Raw genomic sequence first — 22,338 nt, 5'->3', positions numbered from 1 at the left:
TCACAAGTGGTCACTATTTGTCATGTTCTCAGTGAGATTCAGAAAAAGACACTGGGTCCTGACATAGTTTCAGGCAGCTGGCATGCTAAACAGGAATGGCCTGTTTTTCAGATATGGAAGTGAACAAACTTCACTATCCTGAGATTTATCCCGTTGTGATGGCCCCTGCAGTTGTTGGTCAGGATATCCTGTTGAAAACAGTGTTGTGACTAATGTGATGTTGCACCACTGGAGATTGTTTAAAACCGAAGTAAAGTAATGACTGACCCCTTGAAAAAGAAAGAGGGGTCGTTACAGACAAGTGTTGTTTAAGTGGGTAACTAAATATATAGTAATTTGAAATAGTAAATCATAGCTATCAAATCAATCAAATGTTATTTGTCACATGCTTCGTAAACAACGGGTGTAGACTAACAGTAAAATGCTTTCTTACGGGCCCTTCCCAACAATGCAGAGAGAAATATATAGAAACAAAGATTAACATGAGGAATAAATACACAATGAGTAACTTGGCTATATACACAGAGTACCAGTACCGAGTCGATGTGCAGGGCTACGAGGTAATTGAGGTAGATATGTACAAATAGGTAGTGGTAAAGTGGGTAGGCAACAGGATAGATAATAAACAGCAGCAGTGTATGTGAAGAGTCAAAAGAGTTAGTGCAAAGACAGACAATGCAGATAGTCCAGGTAGCTATTTGGTTAACTAAATCAAATCAGTTTGATAAATCAAATCAAGCTTATTGGTCACGTATGTTGAATACAACAGGTGAAATGCTTACTTACAGGCCCTAACCAACAGTGCAATTATTAAGTAAAAAATAGGTGAAAAATAACAGTAGTGACACTATATACAGTAGCGAGGCTATATACAGGCACCGGTTAGTCAGGCTAATTGAGGTAGTATGTACAGTTGAACTCTGAAGTTTACATACACTTAGGTTGGAGTCATTAAAACTCGTTTTTCAACCGCTCCACAAATTTCTTGTTAACAAACTATAGTTTTGGCAAGTCAGTTAGGACATCTACTTTGAGCATGACACAAGTCATTTTGTTTACAGATGTTTACAGACAGATTATTTCACTTATAATTCACTGTATCACAATTCCAGTGGGTCAGAAGTTTACATACACTAAGTTGACTGTGCCTTTAAACAGCTTGGAAAATTCCAGAAAATGATGTCATGGCTTTAGAAGCTTCTGATAGGCTAATTGACATCATTTGAGTTAATTTGAGGTGTACCTGTGGATGTATTTCAAGACCTAGCTTCAAACTCAGTGCCTCTTTGCTTGACATCATGGGAGAATCAAAAGAAATCAGCCAAGACCTCAGAAAAAACATTGTAGACCTCCACAAGTCTGGTTCATCCTTGGGAGCAATTTCCAATCGCTGGAACAGACCACGTTCATCTTTACAAACAATTGTATGCAAGTAGAATGTCACGTTCGTCGTAATGATTGGACCAAGGCGCAGCATGAGTAGCATTCCACATCTTTATTATAACGTGAAACTTCAGCAAAATACAAAAACAATAAATTATCAAACGAAATGTGAAGACAGTGGTGCAAATGGGCACCTACATAAAAACAAGATCCCACAAAACACAGTGGGGAAATGGCTGCCTAAATATGATCCTCAATCAGAGACAACGCTAAACAGCTGCCTCTGATTGGGAACCATACCAAGCACACCAACATAGAAATAAACAACATAGAACACCCCCAGTCACGCCCTGACCTACTATACCATAGAGAACCAAGGGCTCTCTATGGTCAGGGCGTGACATAAACACCATGGGACCACACAGCCGTCATACCACTCAGGAAGGAGACGCGTTCTGTCTCTTAGAGATGAACTTACTTTGGTGTGAAAAGTGCAAATCAATCCCAGAACAACAGCAAAGCACCTTGTGAAGATGCTGGAGGAAACAAGACCAAAGACCTCTCCAAGGATGTCAGGGACAAGATTGTAGACCTACACAAGGCTGGAATGGGCTACAAGACCATCGCCAAGCAGCTTGGTGAGAAGGTGACAACATTTGGTGCGATTATTCGTAAATGGAAGAAACACAAAAGAACTGGTAGTATCCCTCGGCCTGGGGCTCCATGCAAGATCTCACCTCGTGGGGTTGCAATGATCATGAGAACGGTGAGGAATCATCCCAGAACTACACGGGAGGATCTTGTCAATGATCTCAAGACAGCTGGGACCATAGTCACCAAGAAAACAATTGGTAACACACTACGCCGTGAAGGACTGAAATCCTGCAGCGCCCGCAAGGTCCCCCTGCTCAAGAATACATATACATGCCCGTCTGAAGTTTGCCAATGAACATCTGAATGATTCAGAGGACAACTGGTGAAAGTGTTATGGTCAGATGAGACCAAAATGGAGCTCTTTGGCATCAACTCAACTCGCCGTGTTTGGAGGAGGAGGAATGCTGCCTCTGACCCCAAGAACACCATCTCCACCGTCAAACATGGAGGTGGAAACATTATGCTTTGGGGGTGTTTTTCTGCTAAGGGGACAGGACAACTTCACCGCATCAAAGGGACGATGGACGGGGCCATGTACCGTCAAATCTTGGGTGAGAACCTCCTTCCCTCAGCCAGGGCATTGAAAATGAGTCGTGGATTGGTATTCCAGCATGACAATGACCCAAAACACACGGCCAAGGCAACAAAGGAGTGGCTCAAGAAGAAGCACATTAAGGTCCTGGAGTGGCCTAGCCAGTCTCCAGACCTTAATCCCATAGAAAATCTGTGGAGGGAGCTGAAGGTTCGAGTTGCCAAACGTCAGCCTCGAAACCTTAATGACTTGGAGAAGATCTGCAAAGAGGAGTGGGACAAAATCCCTCCTGAGATGTGTGCAAACCTGGTGGCCAACTACAAGAAGCGTCTGACCTTTGTGATTGCCAACAAGGGTTTTTCCACCAAGTACTAAGTCATGTTTTGCAGAGGGGTCAAATACTTATTTCCCTCATTAAAATGCAAATCATTTTATAACATTTTTGACATGCATTTTCTTGATTTTTTTGTTGTTATTTTGTCTCTCACTGTTCAAATAAACCTACCATTAAAATTATAGACTGATCATTTCTTTGTAAGTGGGCAAACGTACAAAATCAGCAGGGGATCAAATACTTTCCCCCCCACTGTAGGTATGGTTGAATGACTATGCATATATGATAAACAGAGAGTAGCAGTAGTGTTAAAGAGGGGTTGGCGGATGGTGGGTGGCGGGACACAATGCAGATAGTCCAGGTAGCCAATGTGCGGTGCACCGGTTAGTCGGACTAATTGAGGTAGTATCCTGAATTCTTGAGGTCCTGGATGGCAGGCAGCTTAGCTCCAGTGATGTACTGAGCCGTACGCACTACCCTCTGTAGTGCCTTGCGGTCGGAGCCCGAGCAGTTGCCATACCAGGCAGTGATGCAACCAGTAAGAATGCTCTCGATGTTTCAGCTGTAGAACCTTTTGAGGATCTGAGGACCCATGCCAAATATTTTTTTTTCCTGAGGGGGAATAGGCTTTGTCGTGCCTTCTTCACAACTGTCTTGGTGTGTTTGGACCATTCTAGTTTGTTGGTGATGTGGACACAAAAGAACTTGAAGCTCTCAACCTGCTCCACTACAGCCCCGTCGATGAGATTGGGGGCGTGCTCGGTCCTCTTTTCCTGTAGTCCACAATCATCAGGGAGTACAGGAGGGGACTGAGCATGCACCCCTGAGGGGCTCCAGTGTTGAGGATCAGCATGGCGGATGTGTTGCTACCTACCCTCACTATCTGGGGGCGGCCCGTCAAGAAGTCCAGGATCCAGTTGCAGAGGGAGGTGTTTAGTCCCAGGATCCTTAGCTTAGTGATGAGCTTTGAGGGTACTATGGTGTTGAACGCTGAGCTGTTGTCAATGAATAGCATTCTCACGTAGGTGTTCCTTTTGTCCAGGTGGGAAAGGGCAGTGTGGAGTGCAATAGAGATCTGTTTGGGCGGTATGCATATTGGAGTGGGTCTAGGGTTTCCGGGATAATGGTGTTAATGTGAGCCATTACTAGCCTTTCAAAGCACTTCATTGCTACGGACGTGAGTGCTACAGGTCTGTAGTCATTTAGGCAGGTTGCCTTAGTGTTCTTGGGCACAGGGACTATGGTGGTCTGCTTGAAACATGTTGGTATTACAGACTCAATCAAGGATATGTTGAAAATGTCAGTGAAGACAATTGCCAGTTGGTCAGCACATCTCCGGAGCACACATCCTGGTAATCCGCTTGGCCCCGCGGCCTTGTGAATGTTGACCTGTTTAAAGGTCTTACTCACGTCGGCTACGGAGAGAGTGATCACACAGTCGTCCGGAACAGCTGATGCTCTCATGCATGCCTCAGTGTTGCTTGCCTCGAAGCGAGCATAGAAGTGATTTAGCTCATCTGGTAGGCTCGTATCACTGGGCAGCTCGCAGCTGTGCTTCCCTTTGTAGTCTGTAATAGTTTGCAAGCCCTGCCACATAAGACGAGCGTTGGAGCCGGTGTAGTACGATTCAATCTTAGCCCAGTGTTGGCGCTTTGCCTGTTTGATGGTTCGTCGAAGGGCATAGCAGGATTTCTTATAAGCTTCCGGGTTAGAGTCCCGCACCTTGAAAGCGGCAGCTCTACCCTTTAGCTCAATGCAAATGTTGCCTGTAATCCATGGCTTCTGGTTGGGGTATGTACGTACAGTCACTGTGGGGACGACGTCCTTGATGCACTTATTGATAAAGCCAGTGACTGATGTGGTGTACTCCTCAATGCCATTGGAAGAATCCCGGCCTCTGGGTGAGCGGTTTCCTGTTTGCTTATTTCCTTATACAGCTGCCTGAGTGCAGTCTTAGTGCCAGCATCCATCTGTGGTGGTAAATAAACAGCCACGAAAAGTATGGATGAAAACTCTCTTGGCAAATAGTGTGGTCTACAGTTTATTATAAGATACTCTACTTCAGGCGAGCAAAATCTAGAGACTTCCTTAGATTTCTTGCACCAGCTGTTGTTTACAAATATGCACAGACCGCCCCCCCTCATCTTACCGGAGTGTGCTGTTCTATCTTGCCGGTGCAGTGTATATCCCACAACCTGAATATCCATGTCATCATTCAGCCATGATTCCATGAAACATAAGATGTTACAGTTTCTGATGTGCCATTGGTAGGATATTCGTGATCGCACCTCGTCTAATTTATTGTCCAATGTTGACGGTAATGGCAGCTTTCCCACTCGCTGTTGGCGGATCCTTATGAGGCACTCCGCTCTGTGTCCTCTGTACCTGCGTCTCTTTCTCTTGCCAATGACGGGGATGTTGGCCTTGTCGGGTGTTCGAAGTACATCCTGTGTGTCCTGCTTGTTGAAGAAAAAATCTTTGTCTAATCCGAGGTGAGTGATCGCTGTCCTGATATCCAGAAGCTATTTTTTGCCGTAAGATATGGTGGCAGAAACATTATGTACAAAATAAGTTACAAATAACGCGAAAACCCCCCACATAATAGCACAATTGGTTAGGCGCCTGTAAAACTGCTGCCATTTCTTCCGGTGCCATTTTTCTACTATTTAGTTGTCTTATGGCTTAGGGGTAGAACACTTGGTGCATCGGTACCACTTGCCATTCAGTAGGAGAGAGAACAATCTGTGACTTGGGTGGCTGGAGTCTGACAATTTCTAGGGCCTTCCTCTGACACCGCCTGGTATAGTGGTCCTGGATGGCAGGGAGCTCGGCCCCAGTGATGTACTTGGCCATACGCACTACCCTCTGTAGCACCTTGCGGTCGGATGCCCAACAGTTGCGATACCAAGCGGTGATGTGGCCAGTCAAGATGCTCTCAATGGTGCAGCTGTAGAACATTTTGAGGATCTGAGGGCCCATGCCAAATCTTTTCAGCCTCCTAAAGGGGAAGAGGCGTTGTCATGCCTTCTTCACGACTATGTTGGTGTGCGTGGACCATGTTTAATTCCTTAGTGATGTGGACACCAAGGAACTTTAGCTCTCGACCCGCTCCACTACAGCCCTGTTGATGTACCCCGCCCTCCTTTTCCTGTAGTCCATAATCAGCTCCTTTGTCTTGCTGATATTGAGGGAGAGGTTGTTGTCCTGGCACAACACTGCCAGGTCACTGACCTCCTCTCTATAGACGGTCTCATTGTCGTCGGTGATCAGGCCAACCACTGTCGTGTCGTCAGTAAACTTAATGATGGTGTTGGAGTCGTGAGCGGCCACACAGTTGTGGCTGAACAGGGAGTACAGGATGGGACTAAGCATGCACCCCTGAGGGGCCCACGTGTTGAGGGTCAGCGTGGTGGATGTGTTGTTGCCTACCCTCACCACCTGGGAGCGGCCTGTCAGGATGTCCAGGATTGAGTCCCACAGTACATACATCACTTAGGCCGATACTTCAGCTAGATATCTGCCTCTACACACTAAGAAAAGAGGATTCCTCAAGGGTTCTTTGGGAAGGGTGATGGTTTCTATGTGGAGCCATAATGACTCAAAGAACCCTTTGAGCCGTTCAATGGTTCTTTGCCGTTCACATAAGGGCTTTAAAATGTAGGGCCTGCGGCTCATTCTAATATTTTGGGGTGTGGTTGCGCACAGCTCCTTTTGTGCAACTGTAAGCGAGAGTGTCATTACAGTTTATCTAATATGTTGTATTATGCCATTACATGTTAAACAAGTGTATATGATTAAGGCCAGTGGCTGTGTCTTGTGAAAGACTCACGTATGGCCTTGTGTCAGTTGTCTGTTGTCTAAACCAGTGGTTCTCAATTCTCTCCTCAAGGATTCCCATCTGTTCCAGAGCTAGCGCACCTGATTCAACTTGTCAATTAAAACAATAATTACATCTAAGGAATTTTAACAATATAATATGGCTAACCAGAATAAAAAACCCTATCATGTTCTTCAAAAAGATCTACAAAGAACCTTTGAGATTAACAAAGGTTCTTTATAGACCTTTTTATATAAAGGTTCTATAAAGAACCATAAAAAAAGGGTTCTATATAGCCCCCAAAAGGGTTGAACTATAGCATAAACCTTTTTTGGTGCTATATATAACTTGTGATTGATGGTTCTTTATGGAACCATAGGAAATTGTTATTTATAGCACCATAAAGGTTCCATTTAGAACCTTATGAGCATGTTTTTTTTATAGAAGGTTAAAAAAAAGTGCTATATAGCACCAAAAAGGGATCCACTATGGTTACAAGCCAAAGGGGCAGACGGAGCGGTCTTCTGGTCAGGCTCTGTAGACGGGCACATTGAGCACCGCTCCCGAGCATACTACTCGCCAATGTCCAGTCTCTTGACAACAAGGTAGACGAAATCCGAGCAAGGGTAGCATTCCATAGAGACATCCGAGACTGTAACGTTCTTTGTTTTACGGAAACATGGCTCACTCGAGACACGCTATCGGAGTCAGTACAGCCACTTGGTTTCTTCACGCATCGCGCTGACAGAAACAAGCATCTCTCTGGTAAGAAGAAGGGTGGGGGTGTATGCCTTATGATTAATGAGGTGTGGTGTGATCATAACAGGATACAGGAACTCAAGTCATTTTGTTCACCTGACTTAGAATTCCTCACTATCAAATGCCGACGGCATTATCTACCAAGAGAATTCTCTTCGATCATAATCACAGTCGTGTATATCCCCACCAAGCAGACACATCGACGGCCCTGAAAGAACTTCATTGGACTCTATGTAAACTGGAAACCACATATCCTGAGGCTGCATTTATTGTAGCCGGCGATTTTTTAACAAGGCTAATCTGAAAACAAGGCTCCCCAAATTCTATCAGCATATCGGTTGTGCTACCAGGGCGGGCAAAACCCTAGAGTACTGTTATTCTAACTTCCGCGACGCATATAAGGCCCTCCCCCGCCCTCCCTTTGGAAAAGCTGACCACGACTCCATTTTGTTGCTCCCAGCCTATAGACAGAAGCTAAAACAGGAAGGTCCTGCCCTCAGGTCTGTTCAACGCTGGTCCGACCAATCGGATTCCACGCTTCAAGATTGCTTCGATCACATGGACTGGGATATGTTCCGCATTGCTGCGAACAACAACATTGACGAATACGCTGACTCGGTGTGCGAGTTCATTAACAAGTGCATCGGGGATGTCGTACCAACAGCGTCTATTAAAACATTCCCCAACCAAAAACCATGGATTGATTGCAGCATTCGCGCAAAACTGAACGCGCGAACCACTGCTTTTAATCAGGGCAAAGTGACCGGAAACATGACCGAATACAAACAGTGTAGCTATTCCCTCCGCAAGGCAATCAAACAAGCTAAGCATCAGTACAGAGACAAAGTGGAGTCACAATTCAATGGCTCAGACACGAGAGGTATGTGGCAGGGTCTACAGTCAATCACGGACTACAAAAGAAAAATCAGCCCCGTTGCGGATCACGATGCCTTGCTCCCAGACAGACTAAACAACTTTTTTTGCTCGCTTTGAGCACAATACAGTGCCACTAACACGGCCCTCTACCAAAACCTGCGGGCTCTCCTTCACTGCAGCCAACGTGAGTAAAACATTTAAACGTGTTAACCCTCGCAAGGCTGCAGGCCCAAACGGCATCCCCGGCCGCGTCCTCAGAGCATGCGCAGACCAGCTGGCCGGTGTGTTTACAGACATATTCAATCAATCCTTATCCCAGTCTGCTGTCCCCACATGCTTCAAGATGGCCACAAACAGCTTCTTCCTGTTCCCAAGAAAGCTAAGGTAACTGAGCTAAATGACTACCGCCCTGTAGCACTCACTTCCGTCATCATGAAGTGCTTTGAGAGACAAGTCAAGGACCATATCACCTCCACCCTACCTGACACCCTAGACCCACTCCAATTTGCTTACCGACCCAATAGGTCCACAGACGACGCAATCGCCATCACACTGCACACTGCCCTAACCCATCTGGACAAGAGGAATACCTATGTAAGAATGCTGTTCATCGATTACAGCTCAGCATTTAACACCATAGTACCCTCCAAACTCGTCATTAAGCTCGAGACCAAGGGGCTTGACCCCGCCCTGTGCAACTGGGTACTGGACTTCCTGACGGGCCACCCCCAGGTGGTGAGGGTAGGTAACAACATCTCCACCCCGCTGATCCTCAACACTGGGTCACCACAAGGGTGCGTTCTCAGCTCTCTCCTGTACTCCATGTTCACCCACGACTGTGTGGCCATGCACGCATCCAACTCAATCATCAAGTTTTCAGACGCCACTACAGTGGTAGGCTTGATTACCAACAACGACGAGACGGCCTACAGGGAGGAGGTGAGGGCCCTCGGAGTGTGGTGTCAGGAAAATAACCTTGCACTCAATGTCAACAAAACAAAAGAGATGATCATGGACTTCAGGAAACAGCAGAGGGAGCAGCCCCCTATCTACATTGACAGGACAGTAGTGGAGAGGGTGGAGAGTTTTAAGTTCCTCGGCGTACACATCACGGACAAACTGAAATGGTCCACCCACACAGACAGCGTGGTGAAGAAGGCGCAGGAGTGCCTCTTCAACCTCAGGAGGCTGAAGTAATTCGGCTTGTCACCAAAAACACTCACAAACTTTTACAGATGCACAATCGAGAGCATCCTGTCGGGCTGTATCACCACCTGGTACGGCAGCTGCTTCGCCCATAACCGGAAGGCTCTCCAGAGGGTAGTGAGGTCTGCACAACGCATCACCGGGTGCAAACTACCTGCCCTCCAGGACACCTACACCACCCGATGTCACAGGAAGGTCAAAAAGATCATCAAGGACAGCAACCACCCGAGCCACTGCCTGTTCACCCCGCTACCATCCAGAAGGCGAGGTCAGTACAGGTGCATCAAAGCTGGAACCGAGAGACTGAAAAACAGCTTCTATCTCAAGGCCATCAGACTGTTAAACAGCAATCACTAACATTGAGTGGCTGCTGCCAACATACTGACCCAACACAAGCCACTTTATTAATGGGAAAATTGTATAAATTATATTATTTATATTAGATAATGTTTACATAACCTACATTATTCATCTCATATGTATATACTGTACGCCATGCCATCTACTGCATCTTGCCATCCTGATGTAATTAGATGTATCACTAGCCACCTTAAACAATGCTGCTTTATATATTTTCATACCCTACAATACTCATCTCATTTGTATATACTGTACTCTTACCATCTACTACATCTTGCCTATGCCATTCGGCCATCAGTCATTTATATATTTTTATGTACATATTCGTATTCATTCCTTTACACTTGTGTGTACAAGATAGTTGTTGTGGAATTGGTAGATTACTTGTTAGATATTACTGCATGGTCGGAACTAGAAGCACAAGCATTTTGCTAAACTTGCATTAACACCTGCTAACCATGTGTATGTGACAAATACATTTGATTTGATTTGACATGCCAAAGAATCCTTATTTGGCTCTATATAGATAATTTTTTTGTATGTACATCTCTTCTAGTCCAGTGAATCTACCTCAGTACATGAGAGGCGGTTTGTGAGGCTGTTTGATACTGGTGATGAGCAACACTCAGTTGGCAGCTTTCCCTTCAGGAACCATGAAGTCTCCTGAGGATCTACATGAAACACACTGACTGGAGAGAGGATTATTTTTGGAAAGGCTGGTTATCCTGCATTTAGACATACCATGGAAGACATACTCTAAATCATGTTGTGAAGTCCATAAGTAGGGCAGTATACACTTTCTATGAAACTGTGTGCATAAGATTTTAATCGTCAAACATCCATTTGTATTATACACCTGTTCAACTCCAGAATTCTAAATACTTCAGATTCACGTCTCTTGCTAATACCTGTAATAACAACTGATGACAGTAAATGCTAATTTACGATAAAATGAATAATGCTATGTCAACATACTATTGTTTTGACAGCTAATGTTTTCTTTTGATGATAGAATCTGTAAATTCTTTGCGATTCATAGTTATGTTACCCGCTTCCCAGCTCCCTGTCCCAGCGTTCCTCCATCATTCATAGCCCAATCTCTACCCCGCTCCTCAGTGACTGACTGCTCCTCTCCCTTTCCCATGGCTCTGCAGAAAGTCACTGCAGCTCCTGATAATACAACTCTGCAGTCCCCTTCAGTAGGCAGGCAAACCCCTCACTACAGCACCTGCTACTGACCCTATAGGAGGAGAAAAAGCTTTTCATGCTAGTCGCATAGCAACAGTAACTGGCATTATTACTATTCCTACTACTACTACTGCTACTTCTACTACTACTACCACTGCTGCTGCAGCAACGTGGTCTCAGGGCAATTCGTATTATTCTGTACGTAAATATGTGTACTCCATTTAGTATGATATGTTATGTTAGGTTGCATTATGAATGGAATAGTGGTCGTACAATATCATATGAATGAGAGGACGTATAGTATCATACGTCTCACCCGGTCGTACAATATCATACGAATTGGATGACTTAATATATCATACATCTTGGAGGACATACAATATAGTATTTCACATCTTTATCTGAGGCCAGGTTGCTTGTTGTGCCATAACAACAAAGGAGAATTACGGGGAGAATTTATGTTGGCGGTTAGGGTAACTAATGACAAAGGTTAGGATAATTAACATAAATAGGTTAGGAGAACTTAAATGACAAAGGTTAAGTGAATTTATGTAGCAGGTTAGGTGAACTGGGTTAAGTTTAGAATAAGGGTTAGGGGAAGGGTTATCTAAAATGCTACAGTTGTCGCTGACACGTCGTCAAACATGAAACCTTTGGATTGCTAGACTGATTACGCCTACCCATCATCCCCGACCAACATCCCTTCTTTCGTTTCTGTCTAAAGTAACTAGATCATTAGTAGGTATCATACTTTACGTCTAGGAGGTGCTCAAAAATACAAAAAGTATGTTTCGTATGGCTCTGAGGCCCGGCTGACTACTACTAATGCTGCTACTACTACTACCACTACTACTACTACTCCTGTACTAATACTGCTACTACTACTACTACCACTACTACTACTACTCCTGTACTAATACTGCTACTACTACTACTACCACTACTACTACTACTACTACTACTCCTGTACTAATACTGCTACTACTACTACCACTACTACTACTACTATTCCTGTACTAATACTGCTACTACTACCAATACTACTACTACTCCTGTACTCATACTGCTACTACTACCACTACTACTACTACTACTACTACTACTACTACTACTACTACTACTGTACTAATACTGCTACTACAGCTGTCACGATTAGACAGTGTAGACAGCTTGGTTAGTGTTCAGGGCTTAGTGCTCGTTGATGGCAATAATATCAAATGACATAAATCAAACTTCTTAGATGAAGGCTGTCATCACTTAATTATTTTATTGCAGCAGATATTGCAAAAGCAAAATTAATATTTCAAGCAGTTTTATGCAGCATAATATCCTGTGTTTCATTGTGTCCAATATTAGAATTCTCTCCAACATCAGTAAACGCTTCGAACAGTCTTATAAAGACTGGTAGATGATGGCCAATGGCCATTATATTTGACCAATTAGGCCAAGGGAGAAATCAAATATGGGAGACTTCCCAGCACCACTCTCTTCAGCTCACTGCCTCAGGATCACAGAAGGTGCTAGGCCTAGGTGAACAGGTGTCCCAGCCTCCCCTCAAATAATTCTGCTCCATGTAGTCTTACGTAGATGTTTTCTTTGGGGCTCAACTAGAGTGTCATGACCAGTCACTAGCAGAAGCCAAAGGTGCATTCACATATCAGTAACAAGTTACTGAGGGGAATTCACTTGACTTACGACCATCCAGTCGTTTCGTGTCAAAACACCAGAAAGTGTTCGTGCGATTGTGCTCTGACTGAAAAGAGTGTTGTTGCTGAATGGAAAACTACTACAGTACACGTGATTAGATTAGGTCCTTTTTCAATAACCCTGGCTTGATAGCATGGGAGCAGGGTATCCTGTTTAGTAGGCTGTTTACTGGCACTTGAACTCACAGGAAGACATTGTTTTGACTGCTTAGAGTGTTTGGTTTTCTTTAGGAGTGGGAACCCTGCAACCCTGATATTAACTAGTTCAGATCCTAATGAGTTTTTACTGGTTGTCAAATCCATCCATGACACATTGAGGCTAATTACCACAAAAATATAGACTAAGTCTTATACATTGCTTTGCAGCATGACACCAGGAAATGTGAACCTGATCATAGAAATGTACAAAATGAATCGCAAGCATCTAGCCCTGTGCTACATGTCTTAACCATGTTCAGAGGACATATATGTACAGTAACAGTCTAAAGAGCAGACATGAGCTGGTGTGTGAGACCAGGTTTCATCAATAATGCATAAAAACAGGAAACTGAGATGAGATAGGGTGCAACCAGGACATGACATTAAACCAACATCACATATCTTTAACAAAACCAGACGTTTCATGCAGAAGTCAAAAATTGTTCAGTGTCTGTATGAATCCTTCTGTAGCAATTCATGAAAATGCATGATTGTCGTTCTATTTTCCAGACTGTATAATCTATTGATCATGCACTCAGTTTGGTGATTCTTTGCTAGACTAGCCAGATACTCTAGGTTGTGTGAATTACAATGTGTTATCAACACAAATATCTCCGGAATGACTTGGAGCTTTTCAAGTGAAAGAAGCAGCTAATTAAAACATTATTTCAAATATAAGTACTGTATATGTGTAATTATCGTCCGCTTACCAATTAAAGGGTTCCTCAGTAATGAGGTCACGCACTGCCCAATAGGTTGTTCACCAATATGCTGGAATATTTAGTCAGCCATTAAACATGTCCCTTGTTCTCACATAGTGGATAATCATGTACAGTTTTAAACTGTCACGTGAAAGTGACATTGTTGATAAAGTTATGTGAAACAAGTCATTTACGATGACATGATTCAAGCCAAGCATTATAGAGGGTTATGTGTAGGTCCCCTCAATACAGTTGATATTAGAGCAGTAAAGGGCAAGCTCCAATCAATAACATTAAACCATTTCACTGTAACAAGCTATCTTTACCAACCAGGCCTTCAGGCCCCAGTACTTATAGTCCCTTGCCCATGGCCTGTGGCCCACTTTTCAGACAGCAGAGACAAAAAAAGCCTTTACATTTCTTTCACCATGTCCCGCTACATCTCTGCCGTGTGGGATTATTGCATGTCTCAGCCCTGAAGGCAAGGGGTGTTTTATTGAAAGCTGTTGAATAGACTGTGTTTGGTTGACTGAGCAGTGACAGTGGTCTTGGATAAACATTAATACTGTAGGCCTACTGGAAAATTGGAATCAATATTCCAGTCAATCGATATCAATATACTGTATATCATCATTATCATGCATTAGTATAGATATACGTTTGCATAGTTATACTTCCAAATATTGTTCTTTTTATTTGTCTCTCTCTCAATGAAGCTTGGTGTGAGGTTGACTGTAAACAAGGTCTTTAAAAACCCCCTAGAGTCTATATCTAAGTAACATAATAAAATGATCCCATCAAAATCTGTCTGTTTAAGATAGAGATATCTGTTTTTGCATGGGATGCGTCTCAATCCACCACATTCGCTATGTCTCCCTTCCGCATCTGTGGTGGAAAGTGGCAGAGGTACAGCACTGTTTGTCAGACCAGGAGACATCCCGAAAATCCCCACGGGACTCGTCTGAAGTCGGTAACGCTGATGTGCCAACTTTTGTCTGTAGCGTCCGAACCGTTTGGGCTACAAACTAATATAACCCCACTGTAGAAAGGGGAGACATGAACATGCATTTGGTGTTCTACATTTTGAATATATTATTAAACGCTATAGGCCAAATTCAATATTTGATCAAATCATTTATTTATATTTTTGGGGGATACCTAAAGGGGTCCTAAAATTCTAAATCAAGTAGCTAAATGATCCATGGTATGACCTTCTAAAAACAATTCCACATGTCAGCTTAGAACCCCCCCCCCCCTCTTCTGGAAAAGAGCTTTGTCCAGATGAAAGCTGTGTCCAGATGGATGAAAATAGATAGGCTTTAATGCTGCCCACTGTGCCCAGATGTTAAAAGGGGGCACACCAATCTGATGGTTCATTCAATTAAATTGGCTGATACTGTAAGTACACATTGGAAACAAATCCTCACATGTGCATGCACATGAGGGCCTAAAAGTAAGAAACATTTCTTGACATTTTCTGGCCCACATAGAATTCTGTACTATAGTGGCAAATCACCATGCTCCCCCTAGTGGTCAACATGTAAATGCAACTGTGTCTATTCTTGGCAGCAGGTTTTGAAGAGAATAAACTATGATAGTATTGTCATCACAAAGACACTAGACATCCTGCTGCTATAATACTGGCAGAACAATGTCAATGCACTGTGCCAAATAGTGTAGGTCTTTGTTCGCTGTGCGTTATATGCAGTCACGCAAAATGAATTGAATCCATTGAATGTGCATATTTCACATTCAATCATAAAAATGTTCATTTATCACATTGTCAGTATTGCATGGCCTTTAAGTCAGGGCCCTTAATTGAATGAGTGCTAATTAACATAATCAACAGCGTGTGATACTGTGGGATTGAGTGTTCCACTTCCCTTTCAGTGAGATAACCAATCAATTTAGCCATTACTGTATGGCAGACTGGGAAGTCAGGCCTGTGTGTGTGTGTGTGTGTGTGTGTGTGTGTGTGTGTGTGTGTGTGTGTGTGTGTGTGTGTGTGTGTGTGTGTGTGTGTGTGTGTGTGTGTGTGTGTGGGTGTGTGTGTGGGTGTGGGTGCCTGTGTGCGTGCATCTGGGCCTAAATGAGCCTAAATATGGCAGGTGAAGCAGACATTGATCTCTGTCTGTCCTGGCCATCTAGATGGAGCCAAACTGACTAGACTTGTCTGAGACAGCCCTTAAGGGAGAATACTTAAAGAGGTAGTAGTGCAGTTACTGTCTGGTATCTAACACCATCCATCACCTGTGTTCCCTCATGCACTGTGTTGTCCCTAGAGCCTAAATAATTTGGCCACAATTTAAGTCACCTGCACCAGGTCTCCTGGCTGACCCATGTTCCCTCAGGCTTAGCAGAAGCAGCGTTCTGAAAGCACAGTTTGTAGTCTAGCATCTGAGCCAGACGTGCCCTAGCTCAATGGGTTGGCAGCCCTTAGCACTGATGTTGTTACGCAAACAAACCCAGCCAGACTTGGGTTTGGTACCAGACGTGACAGGGCAGGGACAGCCCAGGCCCGGGTGAGGGTTAGCTAGCGTGCACACCGTGCAGTATGGATAAGCTGGTGGTCAGAGGTGCTCGCTTCGTGCTGGATGTCAGTGTGTGGAAATGGAGGAAGAAGGGCTTCATGCTGAGGATGATGAGCACTGGACTGGGATGTGTTCAGACATGTGTGGTAGTAGTTTTATTACCACAGAGACAGTAGTCCCAGGGGAACCACAAGGCACAGCAGCACTCTATAGATCAGTAGGAGGACTTCATCTGGTCAACCCCATTCTGTCACATACAATAGAGGGCAGTTAGATGGGCTGGTTAAGGTGTGTGTCTTTGTCTGCTGTAGTCTTACCTATTATGTGATATTGTGATGGATGTGTAAGCCATTGTAGGTTGTATGGATGTAGCAGAAACCTATCTTTTAGCAGTACTGTATGAGAAACCTATATTTTAGCAGTACTGTATGAGAAACCTATATTTTAGCAGTCTGTATGAGAAACCTATATTTTAGCAGTACTGTATGAGAAACCTATATTTTAGCAGTACTGTATGAGAAACCTATATTTTAGCAGTACTGTATGAGAAACCTATATTTTAGCAGTACTGTATGAGAAACCTATATTTTAGCAGTACTGTATGAGAAACCTATATTTTAGCAGTACTGTATGAGAAACCTATATTTTAGCAGTACTGTATGAGAAACCTATATTTTAGCAGTCTGTATGAGAAACCTATATTTTAGCAGTACTGTATGAGAAACCTATATTTTAGCAGTACTGTATGAGAAACTTATATTTTAGCAGTACTGTATGAGAAACCTATATCTTAGCATTACTGTATGCTATAATTTGGGAGGTATCAGATGTGATGTTGACAGTTTTGGGAGTACTGTATGTGTATGTATTGTATGTTTTTAAATGCTACAAAAGGCTAGATACTGTGTACAGAATTACTTTAAATCCTTATTGGGTTACCATAGTGCTAAATTCATTAGACAATGGAGTCATTGTAATTAACAACATCAATGATTATTTCCTTAACAGGATTAAGCTCTCTGGACTGTGAATTACTCAATATGGGACTTTGTTAATAAAAAAGACTTGCTTTCTAACCATTTCTAAAACAAAACCGCTCTTTGAAGGCTGATGTTTGATCTTTGCCAATTTGCATTGACAGAGACAAGATTTCTACACAGCTGAAATGTCCTACTAATGTCATGATTTGCATTATCTAAACAGGGTTGATGTTGATTGACCGTGATCAATTCCAATACACCATTTACTACATATACTACAAGTACTGAACTTAATTTGAACCTAACTTCCTGTCCACCATTGTAGATGACGGAGGGGAGACTCTGCCAGGTGCATCTCCTTGACGACAGGAAACTCGAGCTGCTGGTTCAGGTACAATATACTATCTTCATTTTTTCCCCCTGAGATTATTGTAACATTTCATTTAGTTCCTATGAATTTCAAATAGTTTTGACAAAAAATGATAATGCACTGAAATAGATAGGCCTAATGCCCTCTTCAAACAATCTCCTATTCCACAGCCTAAGCTGTTGTCCCGTGAACTGCTAGATCTGGTGTCCTCCCATTTTAACCTCAAAGAGAAGGAATACTTCGGACTAACGTTTGCTGATGACAGGTAAGTCACATTGCTTATTTTGGGTAAGTATATGGGTGTTAGAGTATACAGGGTGTGTGTTTGTGTGTATATACTGTATGTTTGCTTGTATTCACTGTGCTGTTTGTTTATCTAACACTTTTCTTCATTGACTCTTGCAGTGGTCAGTGTAAATACTTGCAGTTGGACCGGAGAGTTCTGGAACATGACTTCTCTAAGAAGGCTACTGGGCCTATCGCCCTCAACTTCCTGGTCAGGTAGCAATGGCACCATCTCCATATCTGTAGCACATACCTTCCAGTAGGGAGCACTCCTGGATTGGTTTGAGATGATGATGAATGGGGTTTTATTACATTAGGGAATGTCTAATAGTGGGGGCTGAGATTAAGGAATGTCTTACTGAGTATGCATGCAATATGTATTTTATCATTAAATTCAACAAATTGTTTTTCAAACCTCTATTTGTGCTTTTCCCCGAAGGTTTTACATCGAGAGTATAACACTGCTGAAAGACAACACGACGGTGGAATTATTCTTCCTGAATGCAAAAGCTGCCGTCTACAATGTAAGCTACTTGTTATTTTATTCTGCTTTGGGTTGATCTAACCAGTGAATCACACTGATAACCTTCAGTTTCTCAAGGGTCAGATTGCTCTGATTCACCGTCTCATTCTCCCTCTTTATAAACCACCGAACCTCAAACAGTCAGACTGGCTGTGAAGCACTGTTTTGTCACAGCTATGTTGGAATGAGATGAGACAGTCAGTAAGGGTAGACTGCTGATCGGTTCAGTCCAAGAGAATTCTATTTCGATGATTATGAGTTAGTCATAGGGACAGAGCTCAGATACAGACACTTGCAAAGTGTCTCAAGAGCCCATATGTACATTTATGCATGTATGATTAACATTTAATTCTTACAGGGGGATATAGAGGTGGAAAGTGAGAATGTCTTCAAATTAGCAGCAAACGCCTTGCAGGTTAGTTCCTTATTTGCTTGGGGCCTTGTACTTTATATTCATTGGCTACTCTAAAGCATACATCTTCTGACATGTTATTTTTATATCTATTCAGGAAGCAAAGGGGGATTTCTCAAGGTAAGGACATACACTGAGTCAACAAAACATTAAGGACATCTGCTCTTTCCATGACATAGACTGACCAGGTGAATCCAGGTGAAAGCTGTGATCCCTTATTGATGTCACTTGTTAAATCCACTTCAATCAGTGTAGATGAAGGGGAGGAGACAGGTTAAAGAAGGATTTTTAAGCCTTGAGACAATTGAGACATGCATTGTGTATGTGTGCCATTCAGAGGGTGAATGGGCAAGACAAAATATTTAAGCACCTCTGAACAGGGTCTAGTAGTAGGTGCCAGGCTCACCGGTTAGTTTCAAGAACTACAACGCTGCTCGGTTTTTCACAGTTTTCCGTGTGTATTAAGAATGCTCCAGCACCTATTGGACATCCAGCTAACTTGACACAACTTTGGGAAGCATTGGAGTCAACATCCCTGTGGAACACTTGAGGCTGTTCTGAGTAAATGTGTTCTTAAGGTGTTAAGGTTTTGTACACTCTATTGAGTATCTAACACAGCAGGTATCTAAGGAACAAGACAACATCACACATTTAACATAGACCTTCAATAATGGAACTGTTTCTCCAGACTTACAGTCAAATCAATGACAGCGAAGTCTGTTATAAGAGGGAAGGCAGTGATGTTGTGTCTTGTGAGGCTGTTAAAAACCTCACAGAGACCTTCTAATGAGTCTCATACCACTGACAGCTCGGCCAAGGCTGAGGTCGGCAGGGCTGGATTCTAACAGTATAGCTCTACCACCTTTAATAAAGCTTCTATTGCAACAGCAGCACCCTCTTTACTGTCAGGGAGCATCCAGGTGGAACCATAGAAAGGGAATTATGGAACACTGTGGACCTTTGTCTGCATTTCCACCTGTCTCCTTACAGAGAATGGGCCTTAAGTTAGGTCATTATCAGGAACTTCCCATGTGGCCATGCACCTGGAGCATGTCTGCCAATTAGGTTTCTGCACCTGTGGGTCAGACAGTCTGACTCAAACTGAATAGGGGTGATATCCATTAGAAGCTCATTCCAGGTTGTTTGGACTTTAGAAGGCCTCATTGCACGGTCATGGTTTCTCTACATAGTTTTCTGTATAGTAATTTTCGAACTGTTATGTACAGCATTAGTTCATGAATTTCACCATCCATATCTTCATAACCATTCTGTTTAATCATTATTCTCAGTGATGAAACCACCAGAACGGAACTGAAGAAACTTCCAACTCTTCCCAACAAGGTGCTAAAGGAGCACCCATCACTTACATACTGGTAAACTAACCTTGGTAACTGGTTAGTTTAGAAAGACTGCTAAATATGAAGTGGTTCAACAGCAATGTTATTGCAGACAATGATTTGATGATGCATTCCTGAGAGGGAGGAGTGATTCAGGCCATAATTTAGGAGTTGAAGGTGTCATCATCATGCTTTTTACAGTGAGGATCGAGTGATAGAGCATTACAAACAGCTGAAAGGAGTCTCCAGAGGACAGGCCATAGTGAAGTGAGTATTAGAAAAACAATGATCCCTCATTCCCTCTCATACACGCCTGTTCACCACAAGTCATCAGATAAAAGACATCAGGCCCTGGCTTCATACATCTTGCTCTCACCCCTCACGCCTCTCTCTTTCCATCTCTCTCTCTCTCTCTCTCTCTCGCTCTCTCGCTCTCTCGCTCTCTCTCTCTCTCTCGCTGTCTTGCACGCTCTCTCCCTCCTTCTCTTTCACACTCTCTCATTCCTCTCTCTCCCTTATTCTCTCACTCACACATACACACCACTCTATCTCCTTTCTCGCAACCAAGGTCTGATAGAAATCAATAACCCACTCCAGTTACTGTCTGGCCAGTGAATCATTGTGATTCACTGTAGGCATCTTTAACAGATCAGGCTCTCATTGTCCTGTGTAAAGTACCATCTATAATATTTATATGGTAAACCACCTTTTGAAAATGAAAGAGGGAATTTGGGATGCTACTGTAATAGAACCTTATTTCAATTCAGGTATTTGACCCTAGTGGAATCCCTACCCACCTATGGTGTCCATTATTATGAAGTAAAGGTAAGAATACAGTATATTGCATTATGCACACAACAGCTATTGCACTTATAAAATCAGATGTCTCTAAGGGAATGGATGTATGCAGTTCAGTCATGGAACTATGCTTTTGCCTCACAGGACAAGCAAGGCATCCCATGGTGGCTTGGGATCAGCTACAAAGGAATTGGCCAGTATGATTTGCAGGACAAATTGAAACCACGGAAGGTACAGTCATTTGTTTGTTCCCATTTGTGTTCTCCTCTACTTACAGTATGGAGGAGTACAGGATTCGTTTTTGCATGAGCTATTTTATTGGCAGTGTACAGCGGTCATTGTGCCATATAGCCTTTATACAGGCATATAGGAGATTCATTCTGCAGATAAGATGTCTGCCTGCTACTGTCGAATTATATCTGAGCTAGGAGCTTCATCAGTCTATTTAAGGAATGATGAAATGACAGGGCAGGGATAAAGATTCCTCTGGCACATAGCACTAGACCTCTCGCACACATTCATCACCTATTCCACTGATCAGGGTTGGGCCCTCATTACAGCTGGAGCAGACAAGGCCAGACTTGAAAATCCAAGTGACAGTCAGTTCATAACCAGACTGTTTGATCGATCCCTTTAGGTAAACATTACTTTGGAGGCCTGCATTTATTATAATTCTGTCTGACAACCTATCACTCATAACCAAATCAATGTCAGGACAGAGGTATGCCTGCACTACTTTGTCCTGACCAGTTAATATATGTAGACTTATTTATCATTCTGAGAATCCTGCATGTAAAGTGTGTAACCCGCTCTTCTGGTTCAGTGGATGTTTTCTAGCTTGGTGTTCTCATGTTAAGAAGAAGAGGAACACCCAGCTTTGTGATCCGTCTGTTCAGTATCACGTTATTAAGTTTATGGTCTATGGGCGTATGAGTCTGAACATGAAGAGAGTAGGAGAGCTGGTCGGGCAGACCTTTAGTGTTGAGAGGAGGGAGGATTGGGTTTCTGTGATGTCAAAGGCAGGGAGGCAGGGTCTGGGTGTTACCATTCGGAGTGCTGAGAATACCTGAGGAGACTTGTTGGAAGCAGAGAGAAAGGGAAAGGAAGGAGTTGTTTGTGTTGTTTGAGCTCGACAGAGAGGATTACAGACAGCAAGGATTTAATTACTGGACCTTTACTGGTAAGAGTCTGAGATGAAGGTACAGTTTTCCATATTGGATGCTGACAATCTAATTTGTTCAACGAAAAACAGCTACAGTGGTGTGAAATTATTGGCACCCTTGATAAAGATGAGCAATAATGATTAAATAATTCAAATACTGAGCTATATTTTGTGCTTAACATTGGGAAATTATATTATTTTATACTAATACAATTGCTTAGAGAAA

At 43.1% G+C, this 22,338-nt stretch overlaps 1 protein-coding gene across 3 annotated transcripts in view; it reads left to right on the top strand.

The window, feature by feature from the left end:
• The window catches only part of LOC115168119 (FERM domain-containing protein 4B), a 32,263-nt gene that overhangs the window by 1,867 nt on the left and 8,058 nt on the right, over positions 1-22,338 (top strand). For all 3 annotated transcript variants that reach the window (XM_029723053.1, XM_029723056.1, XM_029723055.1), the window contains exons 2-11: positions 17,551-17,616; positions 17,766-17,860; positions 18,001-18,096; positions 18,320-18,404; positions 18,762-18,818; positions 18,913-18,935; positions 20,105-20,188; positions 20,354-20,419; positions 20,920-20,977; positions 21,095-21,181. In XM_029723053.1, coding sequence (XP_029578913.1) covers positions 17,551-17,616; positions 17,766-17,860; positions 18,001-18,096; positions 18,320-18,404; positions 18,762-18,818; positions 18,913-18,935; positions 20,105-20,188; positions 20,354-20,419; positions 20,920-20,977; positions 21,095-21,181 — 717 coding nt within the window. The remainder of the gene's footprint in view (positions 1-17,550; positions 17,617-17,765; positions 17,861-18,000; positions 18,097-18,319; positions 18,405-18,761; positions 18,819-18,912; positions 18,936-20,104; positions 20,189-20,353; positions 20,420-20,919; positions 20,978-21,094; positions 21,182-22,338) is intronic.

This window comes from Salmo trutta, chromosome 30 (genome assembly GCF_901001165.1).
Source record: "Salmo trutta chromosome 30, fSalTru1.1, whole genome shotgun sequence".
NCBI classification, from domain to species: domain Eukaryota; kingdom Metazoa; phylum Chordata; class Actinopteri; order Salmoniformes; family Salmonidae; genus Salmo; species Salmo trutta.
This window is presented reverse-complemented; position numbering and strand designations above follow the sequence as displayed.